The following is a 15,272-nucleotide window of genomic DNA, read 5'->3' on the forward strand; positions in this document are numbered from 1 at the left end:
TTATAGAAAATATTTGATTCTTAAATAACTCAATAAATAAAATTCAAATTGTATTGGATAATATCTCACCTCTATATTCTCTATATAAAATTATAAATATAAGGAGTTATTTTTGTGTCATATTTTTTGTGATTACGTTTCTAAGTATCATATAAAGTCATAAGGATTTTTTAGCATATCTCTTAAATGCTTATGTTTTATTTTAGATTAATGTTCATTGTGTATAAATATTTGAATATATTTTTAGCATTCAAATATTGTATAATTAAATGTTATTTATTTGATTATGTTTTAGCTAATAAACATTGTATGAAAATAACTCATAAATTAAAGACACACTAAATAAGGATATGACAGATATTTTTCTGATAAATTTAATCAAAATAATAAAAAGAGTCTAATAATTGATTTGTTATATTACTAATTAAAATACATATATTTTCATGAATATATATACCATTGTTATCTTTCAATTAAATAATATAATGATAGTAATTAAATACATGTGACCCGTACATTCGCATGGCTAAAAACACACATGTTACCCATACATTCGCATTACTAAGAAAACACATGTTACCATGTATTCGCATAGTTAAAACGCACATATTACTCATACATTTGTATTATTAAGAATATACATCTTACTTGCGTATATTGCATACATTTCAAGAATCCAGTATCTTAGATCAGAGAATTCTGCTGACAAACAACATTGATCTCAAGGTTATAAGTTTATTTGAATGTATTGCCTACATGAATATAATCATAATAATAGGAAACAAATAGAACTATCTATTGCATTTTTCCTTCTAATAATACATTGGGTGATTAGGAGTATTATCTAAAACTATTTGGCTATTAAAGAGATCCACTTCTCTGAAGATGGAACAGGGAGATCAAATGACCACTTTTGTGAACCTTGCCACAAAGAGTCCACTAGTTTGTGATGCTAACGGGTCGAATCGCCATGTTTTAGGTATCCGGCCACCCTTGCAAGGCCAATTTCTGGCAGCATCTATCTCCACCAACTCTGTTGATTGAAAGAAGATTCGCGAAAACATAAGTGGAGTAAACACCTCAGAGATATGATGCCATCATTGCAAGACATGGAAACAAAAACCGTGTATACATATGTATGAACCTAGAACTACTAAATAATATGCCGGTTCAACTTAATGCTGTTAGCCTGTGACATTCTAAAATGAGCAGTCCAATGCACAAAGCTCCTACTTAGTGGGTTTTGGGAAGGTAGATGTATGCAACATTACTCTCGCAAGCTAAGAGACTATTTCCAGGATTTAAACCCATGTATTCAGGTCACATGGCAAACAGCTTTACCGTTACGCCTCTAACCTTCGACTGTCTCACAGCATACTTCGCAAGTTAATGGTGTCCAGTTGTCCACACTGACACACATAAACAAGAAGAAAACAAGCAAGAATTGACCATTAAAGGTCTACCAGTTAAAGTTGATTTTCCATTCAATAATGAAAAAAAATATGGGGGCTGTTAAATAAATAGGTGTGACATTTCAGACATAGTTTTCATGCAGAAATAAATTGAAGAATGAAGATCATACCAGCAGTTTTATTTTCCTTCAAGAACTGTTCCAGCACATCTTCATTCTGAGCAACAGTTAAGCTAATGAAGAAGGTATGATCAGAATAAAATCACATCAGATAAATGACAGTAATTTTTTGGGAAGTTTTTCCACTTTTGACTGTATTTAGAAGAGCCAAGAACTTAAAATGTACTAGGTACCTGCAAGTGCTGTAGACAAGTGACCCTCCAACTTTCAGTAGTCTGAAACCATTAGTGAGTAGATTCAACTGTGGAAAACACAAGATATATGGGGGTCAAAAGGTGATATTTATGACAGACTAGCATGCATGATATATACTTAAAATTCCAATATGAACAATTTCCGGTATCTAGTTCAGAAATCTCATGTTGTAGTTTCCTTTTCGGTACAAAAGGAAACCACATACACAAGAAAATTTAAAACATAACATACTACCACAGTTCAGATAATGAGATATGTTATATTTGTAAGTACATAACAAAAAATCCATACACTCTTAATATAATGCACCAATTGGCTGATGTTTGTTAAGTCTAGCCTCTTCAATGCCTTCAGTGTAACATATTAGACTCACAATGAGTAACTTTAAGACGAACTCTTTCCCTAGTCGGCATACATAAATTTACATTATTCTAGTGTCTACTATTTATTCCATTAAGTCTAGAAGAGAGGATGAAGAAAGTTAGCTTGTTTCATCACTAAACAACTTTTGCACTCAAACATATCTTCATCCAATCAGTTATAAACCCTTGCATGTGTCTCCATGCTCATATTTTTACAACAATGAGGCAACTCAGTTTGTGAAAATTCTAATGGGTGCTTCAGTCCACATTGACAAGACAATGCCCAATAGAAGGTTGTCTGCCCTTACAACTACAAGGATGACAACAACAAAGCCTTTTCCATCCCATCAAGCGGGGGCTACGGCCTACGTGCGTCAAATGGCACCATTGTTGTTCATCGTATATCATGTCTTCAGAAATACAATTTAAATCTAAGTCATTTTTTTTATAATTTCACCTGTATATTTTCTTCGTTTCCCTATACCTCTAATTGCGGCATCTGAATAATTCAAAAAACTAAACTAATAAATAAATACAGGCTTTAGTGTTTGACATAGCATAATCCTGTACTAACTCATCATTCACTGCATAATCTGTGCTAATTCTTTGGAATTTGGACGCATTTTGTGTTAGAATATGCAGGTGTGAGAGATGGGACAGAAATGAAGATAAGAATTCCAGTTAAATAGTCTAAGGGAGAAATATTTTTATGGATCAAGAGAATAATGAGTTATTTGCCTGAAGAGCATGCAAGTGATCAGTCCTCTCTGCATCTAGTACACGGCGCTCAAGAGTTCTCCAGCCCCAATGTTCAAACTTTTGAATATGTTTAACTGAACCATCGTGAGTGCACTCTGCATCCACAAGGACCTGCATCAAATCCCAACAGATAAACAAATTTTCCGGGAGGAAGAAAGCAAAGAACAAAGCAAGATAAATTCAAAGGAAAAGATTTGTTACCTTGTCATAGCCTAGGCTTGCAATCTCATCATCAGACGCAGTCTTAAATAACTCTCCTTTAGGAAGACCAACAACTCCAGAATGCCGCCCATAGTATATGAGCTCAGGAGGCTGATCCCTAGACACCAATTGTGGAGTACCACATCTACTTGCCCTTTTCCTCTCTTTCCATGGTCTTCTAGAGGTCCACTCCTTGAACACATCCACACTTTCTTCTGATTTAGATTCGCCTGTTTGATACTAAAAAGAATGAAAACATTTCAAAAAACAGGTAGTAATGAGTAATAAATATGATATTAAATTTGCATCATCTCATTCCAAGATTGATTATCTCTATAACAACTTGAACTTCAATTACATGATATACAGTCAGAATGAAACCCCACAGGAATTACTGAAAATGTTGTTCCATCAGCAACAAAAAGCCGACAGCGATCACCCAATGCATACTTCTGCACCATCGTTCTACATGCTGCTAAACGATGCCTTGCAACATCTACTCCAGTTACAGAACCCGAATCACCAACAAGGTCTAGTATCATACAAAGTTTAGCACCTGAAAAAATAAATGTGAAAGAAGACAGATAAACCACAAACAACTCCAGCAAATCGAAAAATCATATATGAAGTTATTCATCCAACTAAAAACATCCAAATAACCAAAAAACATTTATGTAAAAATTATAACTGGAACTTAACAATTTTATACATGACTCTCGAAATAAATATATTTTCAGTAATATTTTTTTTTATAAACAGAATATTAGTATAATTGAGCAAATAAGTATAATAACAATCTACCAGGAGCAGCACAGAGGTCGAGGACGTGATCCCCTGGTGATATATGTAAAGCCGTAACAGCAGCTCCGGAAGATGCATCAATTCCATATATCTGACAGAAGTCAACCCATTATAAAGAAGAGTGACATGTAAAATCCACACAAAAAAAGTAGCTCAAGTTTCAAATAAACTGCACAAGTTAATAATAATGGAAACATTGTTTTGAATAAAAATAAATATCTTTGAATAGGGTAGTAGGAGCCAAGAAAACATGGATACACCATGGGACACAAGCAATAATAATCAAGCCTTTTCCCACATTAGTTACATGTATCAATGTCATAATGTCCGATCATAAATCATATATATAGACAAATCATTTACTTTTAAATCCTTCTTAGTGGTCTCACCTATACTTTTTTTGTTCTCCACTTCTCCCTCTACATCTAATAATTGAGTTATATCAGTTCGAAATGATAAAAAAGCTTCGATGGGCAAGTCCAAATTGCCTAACACGTTTTAAACAAAGTAGCAACTCTCACATACAATCCCACTTGAAGAGGACCAACTCACTCAACCACTGTGCATGAATTGGATAAGACCCAATCATAAATTTCAACATGGTATTAGAGCCAATATGATCTCCCAATCCATTGACATTCCAAGGAAGTAGTCAAATCTAAAAGGGCCTGCGACCCGGGCAGTATGAAAAAGAAAAAAGGCTCAGTAAGAAGACCCGGACAAAATTTTCAGACCAACGGCCAACTGATACTTGATTCTAATTCTAAAAAAGAAGAACAGATAAATATATGAGTCGAGTCAGTTGGTATTGAGCGGGTGATGGAAAATAAAGTCTTTCATCAACTGGGAATGAGGGGGAAGTAAAGTAAATTATTTTGGACAAAGTACCAACTCTCAACCAAATCATAACTAAAGATGACTAGCTCACTCTTCTACACATTGCACTCTTCTATTCTCCTTCTTCGAATACCCTTAGAGCCACTTAACATGAGATTCTATCATCTTTTCTACAACGTCGGCTACTTCTGACTTTTTTTCTAATGCATTAATTCCTAAAAGACAGAACAACTATACATCAAAAATAATCTACAACTATGATACAAGATATAAAATTAACATAAAACACAGATTTTAAATCGAAAAGGAGGAATATTATTTTTTCAAAAAGTTCACAAGTGTAACATTTATTTAATTATCATAATACTTCAATAAAAAATTATACACAAATTCAAAAAGAAAAAGGGTAAAACGTTCACCCTTGTTGATTTACCTTCCCTTCTTGATATGCCCTAGAACCAGCAATTTGAATATCATGTGAAAGAGAATAAAACCCTTCCAACCATTCCAATTTTTCAACTTTACATTTCATCTCTGCTTCAAACTCTTCAATATAATCTTCAAAACCAGGTTTCAACCTTTAAACCAAATAAAAAAATTAAAAAGTTGGAAATAGAAAAACCAATAAAGAATTAGGGTTTAAAAAAATAGTGAAAAGTGGAATTTACCGAATGAATCGGGGAGTGGAATGAATTGCAGTGTAAATGGATGGGTCAATCCCATTGGAATGAAGGAAGTTAAGGAATGCTTCTGGAAGTGGTAGCTTTGCAGCGTCTTCCATGAAAGCTTCAGAGGTTAAGGGAAGAATCGGAGATTAAACGACAACACCACTCATGTGTTCAAAAACTGTCGTTTAAGGGCATTGTGATATGAGAATCACTCTAAATTTGATGTTAGGTTTTTTGTGCAATTCAATAATGAATCAAATAGAAAAATATAGTTCGTTCAGTTCAATAATTTTTATTTTTTATTATGCATTAAGTAGTTTAAAATGTATTTCAGGAGACATTGGTTGCCGATAAAAAAAAAAAACAATATTATTTTTATTATTATTAGAAATTATAAGGGTGACTCATTTTGGTCCCTTATCTTTTTTACCTTAACAATTTAGTTCTTAATAATTTTAAATTACTAAGTTAGTCAAAAACAATTTCAACTAGAAGTATGTTATTCCTCTCATCCATATCTATTAGTTAACATTAATGGTTTGACTTACGTGTATTGTTAACTATTGATATGGTCAGGTGTCTTCAGTCCATGTTGGCAGGTCTGATGACGCGTATTTTTTAGGAGTAAAATGACTAAATAAAATATCTAAATAATTTGATTACAATAATTTATTTATATACATTGAATATTAAATTAAAATGATATGGAACCAATAATATATTGGTCTAGTGGTGTAAGACCTTATTTGATCTCCAAGATCGAGAGTTCGATTCATTTGGAGATAGTGGTGTAAGACTTTAGTGGTGCAAGACCTTATTGGATCTCCAAGAAAGGGTAGTCATAAACTCCAAAAAGGAATAGTTCCTTACTAAAAAAAGGTGAGATGATACTTTTAATAATACCAAAAAAATTAAAAGGATACGGAGAAACATGTGTAAGAAAGGCGAACAATAAATAAGAACATAATTTGAAGTTTAAGATTGATAGTGTTAGATATATTTAGATTGATAAATCATTATCTTATCTAGGATTTAGTTAGTTGCATTCTATTTGAGAGATTATGTATAATTTATGTTTATCTAGTCGGTTGTTATTTAGATGTATCACCTTATCATTTGTAACAATTTATGCTTATATAGTAAATTGGGACTAACACATATTGAGTTTGACCAATCTTTATCCTCTTAAACATCTATAAATGGTGCGGAAAAAACTTGTGTAAAAACATATCTATATAAAGACAACTAATAAAACATGATAACACATTAAAAACTATAAAAGTATCAAAAAAAATATAAATATATTTATCTTCACTTCGCACCCAATTTCATTCTTTATATAATGATATGAGGTATGAGATAAAAATCTATTATCCCAAATATGTTTTTATATCTAAACTAATCACAACATGTTATGTCAATTAAAAAAATTAAATATTCATTATTTTTCTATTTTTACTTTATTTTAATTAACCCGAGACATGCTTAAAGATGTGCTTCAGCATATCCTTGTCTATGAAGTATGATCTAATCTGGAATCCCACGCGTCACGCAATTATCCAACCCTCAACCTATCCACATGCATTAAAGTGAAAGCTTTATTCATATTCTTTTGTTAATTAATAAAAGTGAAAGCTTTATTCATATTCTTTTGTTAATTAATAAAAGTGAAAGCTTTTCAATTTCATCATTATCCGCATATAAAAGTGGTTGCATTATTCACTTCTATTCTATTATTGAGGAAAAAAATGTATACATCCACAGTGTAAAATTTTTTTACACTGTCACTCTACTATCTACCATTTATTTTTAGTTATTTCATAAAAAAATAATATAAATAAGGAGCAGATGATACATTGATTGTACATAATTCTTTACACAATGCATTAATATCACACTCTTCTATCATAACCCAATTATTAGTCTAGGTGCATAATCAGTGTTATCTGACACAATTTTCCATTTTCACTCCCACCCTATACATATATACATATACCTGTATCTGTTTCATTTATTAACAAAACAAGCAAATAGAAACAGCCCCAAGATTAAGGAACATATATGGGTTCCAATGAAATTGAAAGGTTAATTTGAGGAGTACTTATCTTTTACATATTTGTATAACTAACTAATAATTTCATATTCATTATTATTAAGTAGTACTGTGGCAAAGGTAGCATAGATTATGGTTATGCTTTTGTTTTTCTTGTTTAGTATTTCATGTTTTTGATGTTGTCTTTCGTAGCTCTGGATCTGAGGTTGTCACAATTGATGTAAATGTTGCCAAGGGTCTGATTCAGAACGGTTATGTTTATCTAGATGTCAGGTTAGTACCCTTCTCTCTTTTCCGTTTTTCATCATTTAGTCGATAAAAGATGGCCTAGTGCACGAGACTGAAAAATGAAGATTTACACTATCTTACCTCTTTATAAGCTACTGTTTCTAGGATTTGAACGATTTAAAGAACTGGGTAAAAAACTAATTCTTTTTGGGTATATGGTTGTCCCTCTCAACAATCGTCACTTTCAGTAATCGAACTCTTAACCCCTTGGTTAAATGAGGATCTAACAGAGCCTTGTACCACTAGACCACAAGTTCGAATTATTTTTTATGAAACTTTTTCCATCATTTATTGGTTTTTGGTCATATGAATTGTGGGGCCTCTTGGAATTTGCTTTGCTTTATGTTTATTTATTCAAAAAAAGGAACCAAATTTTTTGCTAATTTAATAGGACAGTGGAAGAGTTTGAGAAAGGGCATGTGGATGCAGAGAAAATCATTAACATTCCATACATGTTCAACACACCAGAGGGTAATAAATTGTTAATCTTTGATAGAAAATCTTCTTTGATAGAAAATTTCATTATTAGATTTATAATTTAAAATCTTGTGATTGTGGAAGATAGGGAGGGTGAAGAACCCAGAGTTTCTGAAGGAGGTTTTATCTGCTAGCAACAAAGAAGAACACCTCATTGTGGTAAATTTCCATTTTTTGTCCTATGCTAACAAAAATATTATTTTTGTTAGCCGAGTTATGAAAACAATATCATACAACTATAAGAGAGTTGAGAAAATATGATACGAAATAAATATTTAATGTGGAAAAAACTCACTTAAAATTATGACGAAGGGAAACAATTACAAACAAGAATAGAATGAGAGAAGAATTATACTCTCTCTTAAAATAGGATAGTATGTTTCTTTCTATATAAAATACGAGAAATATTGATGAGAGAATACAAGTATTTTATACTAAGAATATATTATGTATTTATGAGATTGTGGGATGCAACCTTCTTAATGAAAATTCTCTATTTATAGTAAAACTTTTAAACCCTTGCATTAATTACCACAATTCAATTCTCATATTTTGTGGGACAAAATTGATGAAATTGGCTTTCCATTATTTACATGTAAAAGTAAAAGCCAATAAAAGTAGCTTTATATCACTTTGTCACACATGATTAAATTCTGATAATTTTTAATTGTTCAATAGTTTATAGGTTTTTTTTATATATAATAAGATATGATGTACAAAGTTAGTATGAGATTTATATTAATTAACTTGTTGCAACAGAAACAATAGAATATGAGATGTTAAAATAACACTTATGAAAGTAGAGCAAACTCTCCTTTTAGTTCTTGATTGTATACACTAGTATATTAATCTCCAAGGCTCATAAATTACCATCTCTCATTGAAATTGCTAGGGTCAAAGTCAATCATAATATTGCCTCATATCATATCAACTGTTATTTTCCAAATTAGTCCTACCAACGCATATTGGTTCAAATGGTACATGTTTGATTCTCCTTTAAGTAAGGTATCGGGTTCGAGTCTTATGGATGGAAAAAATACATGTTGGGAGAGTTAGTCCCGCATATCAGTAAATGTTCCCGACTCGAACAAGATTACCTCTAATACGAGGATACATGTGGGAACCAAAAAAATCAAATTAGTCCTCATAGTTTAAAGGAAAAATATGAATGTCCTTATAATTTCAAATCTAAAACCATGGTTTAATCAAATACTAAGCTATGCCCTTCTACCATTTGATGCTTAATGCTAAGTTTCTTATATTTTTATGTCAAATCTGTATTTAGGGTTGCCAAAGTGGGGTAAGATCTCTATATGCAACTGCTGATCTTTTGGCTGAAGTAAGTTAATTCATATCAAATTCACCATATTCTTCAAGTTCATGGAAAAGTTTTCATCTTTTACTTTTGATAATACTATATATCATTGGAAAACCTTAGTTGACCATATGAACAACAAATCTTGATTGTTTAGGGTATATTTGCGAGTTAAGTTTTGAAGGAAAATGAAGATTTTATAGTTATCTCATAAATGTATTTCAAGGTTATGAAATTATATACTTTTCTTCTTTCTCCTTCAAAACTCAACTCGTAAATGAATTCTTGATTTTTTTATGGTGACTTGTGAGTAAGGGTGGAAACAGGCTAGGCCGCCTATCAGGGGCCTATTACCTGGCCTATAGCAGACTAGGCCAGGCCATGATTTTTTCATCAACAGGCTAGGCTCAGATTTTTAAAAAAACCTATTTAGCTTAATATGCTAGACTTTAGGTCATCTGAAATGCCTATCAAATCTAACATGCCGGTCTATTTAATTGTATTATGCAATAATGTTCATGTTATACTACTTTTAACATAAGTAATACTATTATATATATAATTTTAATACAAAAATATAATGTAATTTCTAGAGTTAGATGAGCCTAGTTAAAAATAGGTCTATTAACCTATTTAATTATACATAGGGTGACCTTCAAATCGGCTAACAAGCCTAACATGTTATGCTAGACTTTTAAACAGGTCAGACCTAGACTTTGGATTTTTTTTAAATAGACTAACAAACCAGACCAGACTCTTACATACTATATAGGTTGAGTCTGTTTAAGGCAAAATTTGACCTAACCTGACTTGTTTCCACCCTTACTTATGAGTTGTGAACACTTTGTTATTAAGTAAAACCTCATTTAGATTTTTTAAGGTGACAACCAGCCAACTTTGTTCCTCAAAGATTATGTCTACATACTGAGTTCCTTAAAAGATTAAAATAGGCATCGTGTTGGTCTATATGATTAACATGTTATTCCAAATGCATCACATATGTCATTTTCGATACACATTCCGAATCCATATCATGTAGGACAAAGGATGAATATGATGCGCATTTGACTCTTTCAAAGACTTAGTTTGTGGACATAATTTAAAGAACTAAGTTGGTTTGACACATATCATTGAAAGACTCAAATGATGTTTTACCTTTTTTTCTTTTAGTTTGCTATGTGCAAACAAGTGAATGAAAATAATAATTTTGTATTGATTGGATATGTAATATAATTGGCAGGGATTTAAGGATGTGAGCAACATGGGTGGAGGTTATTTGGATTGGGTTAAACATGATTTTCCTGTGAAAATACCTATAACAAATGAAAAGGAGTTATGATCATTCCTCTTTATTTCTTAATGGTTTTCTCTTTATTTCTTATTTACCACTTTCATCTTGTTCATTAAGTTTCTACTCTTTAAATGCATAATTATAATGATGGGAACCTTGTTTGTAATAATTGTATGACAATGCAACTTGAAATAATGCACAAGGACTAATCTATGTTTATTAATTTGGTTGTACTAATTATCTGATTTTATTCAATTTCTCTTTAATTCTTTCAATTTTAGGTTGTTGATGAATATCTATTTTAATTTGGTTGTACTAATCTATGTTTATTAATTTGGTTGTACTAATTTATTTTGTATTTGCACTTTGTACCATTTTTTATCTTTCTCAATTCATATAATTTTAATAATCCACAAACAATATGTGAAAAGGAGAGGATAATTATAGTGAAGAAGGAGACATAATTATTATGTGCCGCAAAACTTGTAGACTTATAATAAAGGATAAAATTATAACTACAAGTTTTGCCACTACATATTTGTAGACTTATAATAAATGATAAAATTATCATATAATTATATTCAAAAGATAAAAATATTATATTTTTATATTTTATATTTTTTATATTGTTTATGATATATATACCTCTTTATTACGGTAGAGAATCCTAATCTTAACTGTTAAGTTAGATAAGCAATCAAAGCTAGGAAATTTTGCCAACGTCATAGAATTGATCGTATACAACTGAACCTTCCCATTCAAAATACCTACAAAAATGGAACCATCACACATGGTGGGAAAGCATTGAAAGATAGCCCCTTAGAATTAATGTCATTGTGCCCAACTCATCAAAACATGAGTCTTACTAGAGTCAACCACATCTTGAGTTAGGTCATGGTGATCATGCATATCCCACCTACAAGGTTGGTTATCAGCCAAAGGATCCAATTGAATATCCTTATTACCGCTCAGTGTTATAAAACTTAGCTTAAACTGATCAGTCTGACTGTTTAACTGTGAACCGGACATCTAACAGTTCGAGACTCTCATCTAACCAGTTTTGCATCAAATCGGGTTGACCCGGTCAGTTTAAGCCTAAAATTAGTGACTCGGGTGGTCGGACCGGTTGAACCGACCGAGTCAATCAAATAAATATTTAAAAAAAAACAACCAAACTGATGTCGTTTTTCAGTAAAAAAAACAAGTACTTTTAATTTATTTGTAGTTATGTTTGTCATTTATTAGTTTACATTATAACAAAATTTTCATTATTCAATTATATCTTAAAACATAGTTCATATGTTGTTTGACGATGTTATCAACTTATTTTTTATATAGTAAAATATTCTTTTTTTGTTGTTGTTTAATTAGACATGATAATGTTTTTAAATTTTGAGTATACTATTATTAAATATTGATACATAATATTATGAATTTTTCAGAATGTTTAATGCAAACCGAGTTAATCAGTTCACCCATTAACTCACTGGTTGAACTAATGTCTCATTGACCAAGTACCCTAACCGAGCCATTGATCGATCCGAATTTAATATCACTGCTACCACTATAGACAAGTGTCAAGGTTTTAAATGTCTCCAAAACCATATTACAATTATAATTATAATCACATCTACGACAAATAGTATAGTTATCAACATTAGGTTTTAGAAGTTTCCAATAAATTGTTATACAATGCACCCAAAGCTAAGATCTGAATATTAAACACCATAGTTGGCAACTTCCTCAAACTCCTCTCTCAAATTTTGGGTAGATCTCATCAGGCTCGGACTCTTGAAAAACTATCGTTGGCATCTTATCACATAAGCTCTCCAACCCCGGGACCATTAGCCCAATTCCAAATCCAAGTTCCATTTCCATGGTCAACTATACATGCCAAACAAATTCTAAGATTTCCATTGTTTGCAATATTTGCTATTTATCTTTTAATTGATTATTAATAATATCATTTTACTAATGATCACTCTTACTATAAAAAACAATGATGTAAAAACTGTACCATATCGGCCGGTTCAACTGGAAAACTGGTGAACTGGTGAATCGGTCTCCTAACCGGTACGGTACAGATGTTGAACCAATCAAGTATCAAAACCGGTCAAAACTGGTCAAAACCGGTGAACCGAACGGTATTTCACTAAACCGGTCAGTTTATACATATATTTTTTTTTTTGAAAAAAAACTTAAAAACCCATTACAAGGTGACCCATCTTTCCAACTCTTCTTCAACACTTCAAGGCACATGCTTCCAAGGCATACTTAGATTACATCTTTTGGTTCCTAACGTTCGTGTGTAAGCTCAGTGACATTTATGAAATCTTGGAGTATTGTCTGAAAATAGGATTTGATGCAAAAATATAACGTCGATATGAGACAACTTTGACTCAATGTTAAAACTCCAAATTTATTTGTTTTGTAGAGTGAGTTATGAACTTGTGTCATTTATTTATATTTTGCGGTTGTTAAGTGATACTTTTGGATTGATATATGTTTTGTAATTTATACTTTGAATTTGTTAAATACTTAAAGTTATTTGTTTATGTGAATTTTGAGTAGATTATGAATATGAATTATAAATTCAAGTATCTACCTATTTGGAATTTTTTTGTTATAGGTTTATATATATAAATATAAGTAGGTATGTCCGGTTTAACCGGCATGCGGTTTAATTATTGAACTACCGATTGAACCACTGTATCACTATACCAGTACCCTGACCGGTTTGATAACCGATACAATTTTAACAACACTGATAAAAAATAGTTATTAATACAAAGGACCAGAGACTAATCCATTTAGTGGTTATTTCATAGGAGGAGATATCTTGTTTATACCCAATTGAAGTTATACTAGTTACACTCAATCTTAACCATTCATTTTCTTAGATCCAACGAACCAAATGAGTGAGTGCAATAAGTGATGAGAGAGAAAAAGAAATCTTAAATAACTCTTATGTTTCACTCATTTTGTCGGTTAGATCTAAGAAAATGAATGATTGAAATTATGTGTAACTAATGTAACTTAAATTGAATATAAACGAATCCCTCCTCATTTCCTAATACACACATATATATATATATATATATAGAGCTATTCATGTGAGAACAATGTGCTATTGTAAAAAATGAGAACACTTAATATATATCATTGGATATTGATTGAACGGTTAAGATTAAAAGATATATGCACATGATTATCATGTGACTAATAACTATTTTTTAATTCTAACCATCCATGATTAATTGTGAGGCCCAAATTTATTATTCTCACATTTTTTATATGAAAGGCTTGATAGTTCTTGTGTGTGTATATGTATAATAGGGGAGCACATCTGTTGTCTCACACTTTGTGTCACTCCATGTATCATGAGTTTATGATTGGTCAGAAAAATATTTAATAATCAAATTTTAATTTAAATATATTTTTCTGACCAATCACATCCACATGAGACATAGAGTGGCACAAAATATGGGACAGCAGATGTGTACCCCTATGATAGTATGCCACCTCTATAAATGTGGACACTATAGACAATATTTAAAGTCAATATTTATGAGCTCTTTATTTGTCCATGGCTATTTATTAAAGCCCAAAATCAATCCTATTCTGATCCACATATTTGGTCTTCAATTCTAATAATGCAAACACATTATTACAAGGCAGTGGGTAAAGGTTTGGATTTATCACATACACACAAATCTTTTATATGTTTTTTCTTGAATATTTATTGTCTTGCATATAATTCATCAAACATTATCATTATATTCTTTATGCTAAATGGAAAGGTGGATCTTTCCCTTTCTCACAAAGCTACTAGATAAAGTGCCAAATTGGGATTTTGGACTTTTCCTTTTTAATTTTCAAGTTCACATGAAAATCAACATGAGAATAACCATTTTCTCCACAAGTACTTGATGAATATAGTAATAGAACATGGGTGAAGGAAGTAATAGAACATTGGTTCATCCATGGATAAAGATTTATAGAATTTGATTTGGAAAAGCTTTTTAGTGATCATATGTTTAAGATATAAAAATGTTATATTTTTGGTGTTATAAATTTTAGTGATTCCAAACTCTAATATTTCAGGCTTTGTACCACTAAAGGTGAAAACGGGCTAAGTCACTTATTAAGGGTTAATACCTAACTTACGATATGTTAGAGTTTTTCAATAAAAAGATCAGACTAAGACTTTTTGAAAAACATATTTAACTAAAATAAATTTGACGCAATCTTCTAAAAACCCCTATTAAGTCTAACAAGTCGACTTATATAATTTTATTATATATTTATATTAATTATTTTATATAATATATACATAAAATAAATATATAAATCCTATAGGCAACCTCACATTGAGAATTTGGGATGTTAGATTTGTCAATTAAAAATGACATATTAGCATATTTAAATATCTAT

General features: G+C 31.1%; 2 protein-coding genes across 4 annotated transcripts; one reads left to right on the top strand and one right to left on the bottom strand.

The window, feature by feature from the left end:
- LOC109350177 (multisite-specific tRNA:(cytosine-C(5))-methyltransferase trm4b) lies at positions 667-5,648 on the bottom strand. Of its 3 annotated transcripts, none has more exons than XM_019591344.1 (9): positions 5,415-5,647; positions 5,180-5,324; positions 3,910-4,000; positions 3,467-3,664; positions 3,109-3,338; positions 2,887-3,018; positions 1,765-1,832; positions 1,583-1,644; positions 667-1,033 (listed from the first exon to the last, which is right to left on the bottom strand). In XM_019591344.1, the coding sequence occupies exons 1-9, from the start codon at positions 5,525-5,527 to the stop codon at positions 900-902; spliced, it is 1,173 nt and encodes a 390-aa protein (XP_019446889.1). In that variant the 5' UTR covers positions 5,528-5,647; the 3' UTR covers positions 667-899. The 3 variants fall into 3 exon arrangements, with proteins under 3 accessions (XP_019446889.1, XP_019446890.1, XP_019446891.1); XM_019591345.1 differs by having other exon boundaries at positions 3,109-3,348; positions 3,495-3,664; positions 5,415-5,646; XM_019591346.1 differs by lacking the exon at positions 667-1,033 and adding an exon at positions 1,081-1,409 and having other exon boundaries at positions 5,415-5,648.
- On the top strand, positions 7,383-11,061 carry LOC109350180 (thiosulfate sulfurtransferase 18). Its single transcript, XM_019591349.1, has 6 exons — positions 7,383-7,498; positions 7,660-7,740; positions 8,147-8,226; positions 8,321-8,391; positions 9,518-9,571; positions 10,788-11,061. Exons 1-6 carry the CDS (start codon positions 7,476-7,478, stop codon positions 10,884-10,886), a joined length of 408 nt encoding a protein of 135 aa, XP_019446894.1. The 5' UTR covers positions 7,383-7,475; the 3' UTR covers positions 10,887-11,061.

This window comes from Lupinus angustifolius, chromosome LG06 (genome assembly GCF_001865875.1).
Source record: "Lupinus angustifolius cultivar Tanjil chromosome LG06, LupAngTanjil_v1.0, whole genome shotgun sequence".
In the NCBI taxonomy this organism is placed as follows: domain Eukaryota; kingdom Viridiplantae; phylum Streptophyta; class Magnoliopsida; order Fabales; family Fabaceae; genus Lupinus; species Lupinus angustifolius.

Coding starts and splice junctions, on each gene's coding strand:
- LOC109350180 (XM_019591349.1), top strand. CDS start 7,476: ATGGGTTCCAATGAAATTGAAAG. Junction 7,741..8,146: donor TATGTTTATCTAGATGTCAG/GTTAGTACCCTT, acceptor CTAATTTAATAG/GACAGTGGAAGAGTTTGAGA. Junction 9,572..10,787: donor CTGCTGATCTTTTGGCTGAA/GTAAGTTAATTC, acceptor TATAATTGGCAG/GGATTTAAGGATGTGAGCAA.
- LOC109350177 (XM_019591344.1), bottom strand. CDS start 5,527: ATGGAAGACGCTGCAAAGCTACCACTTCCAGAAGCATTCCTTAACTTC. Junction 3,665..3,909: donor CGACCTCTGTGCTGCTCCTG/GTAGATTGTTAT, acceptor TTATTTTTTCAG/GTGCTAAACTTTGTATGATA. Junction 1,833..2,886: donor ATCACTTGCATGCTCTTCAG/GCAAATAACTCA, acceptor TGTTTTCCACAG/TTGAATCTACTCACTAATGG.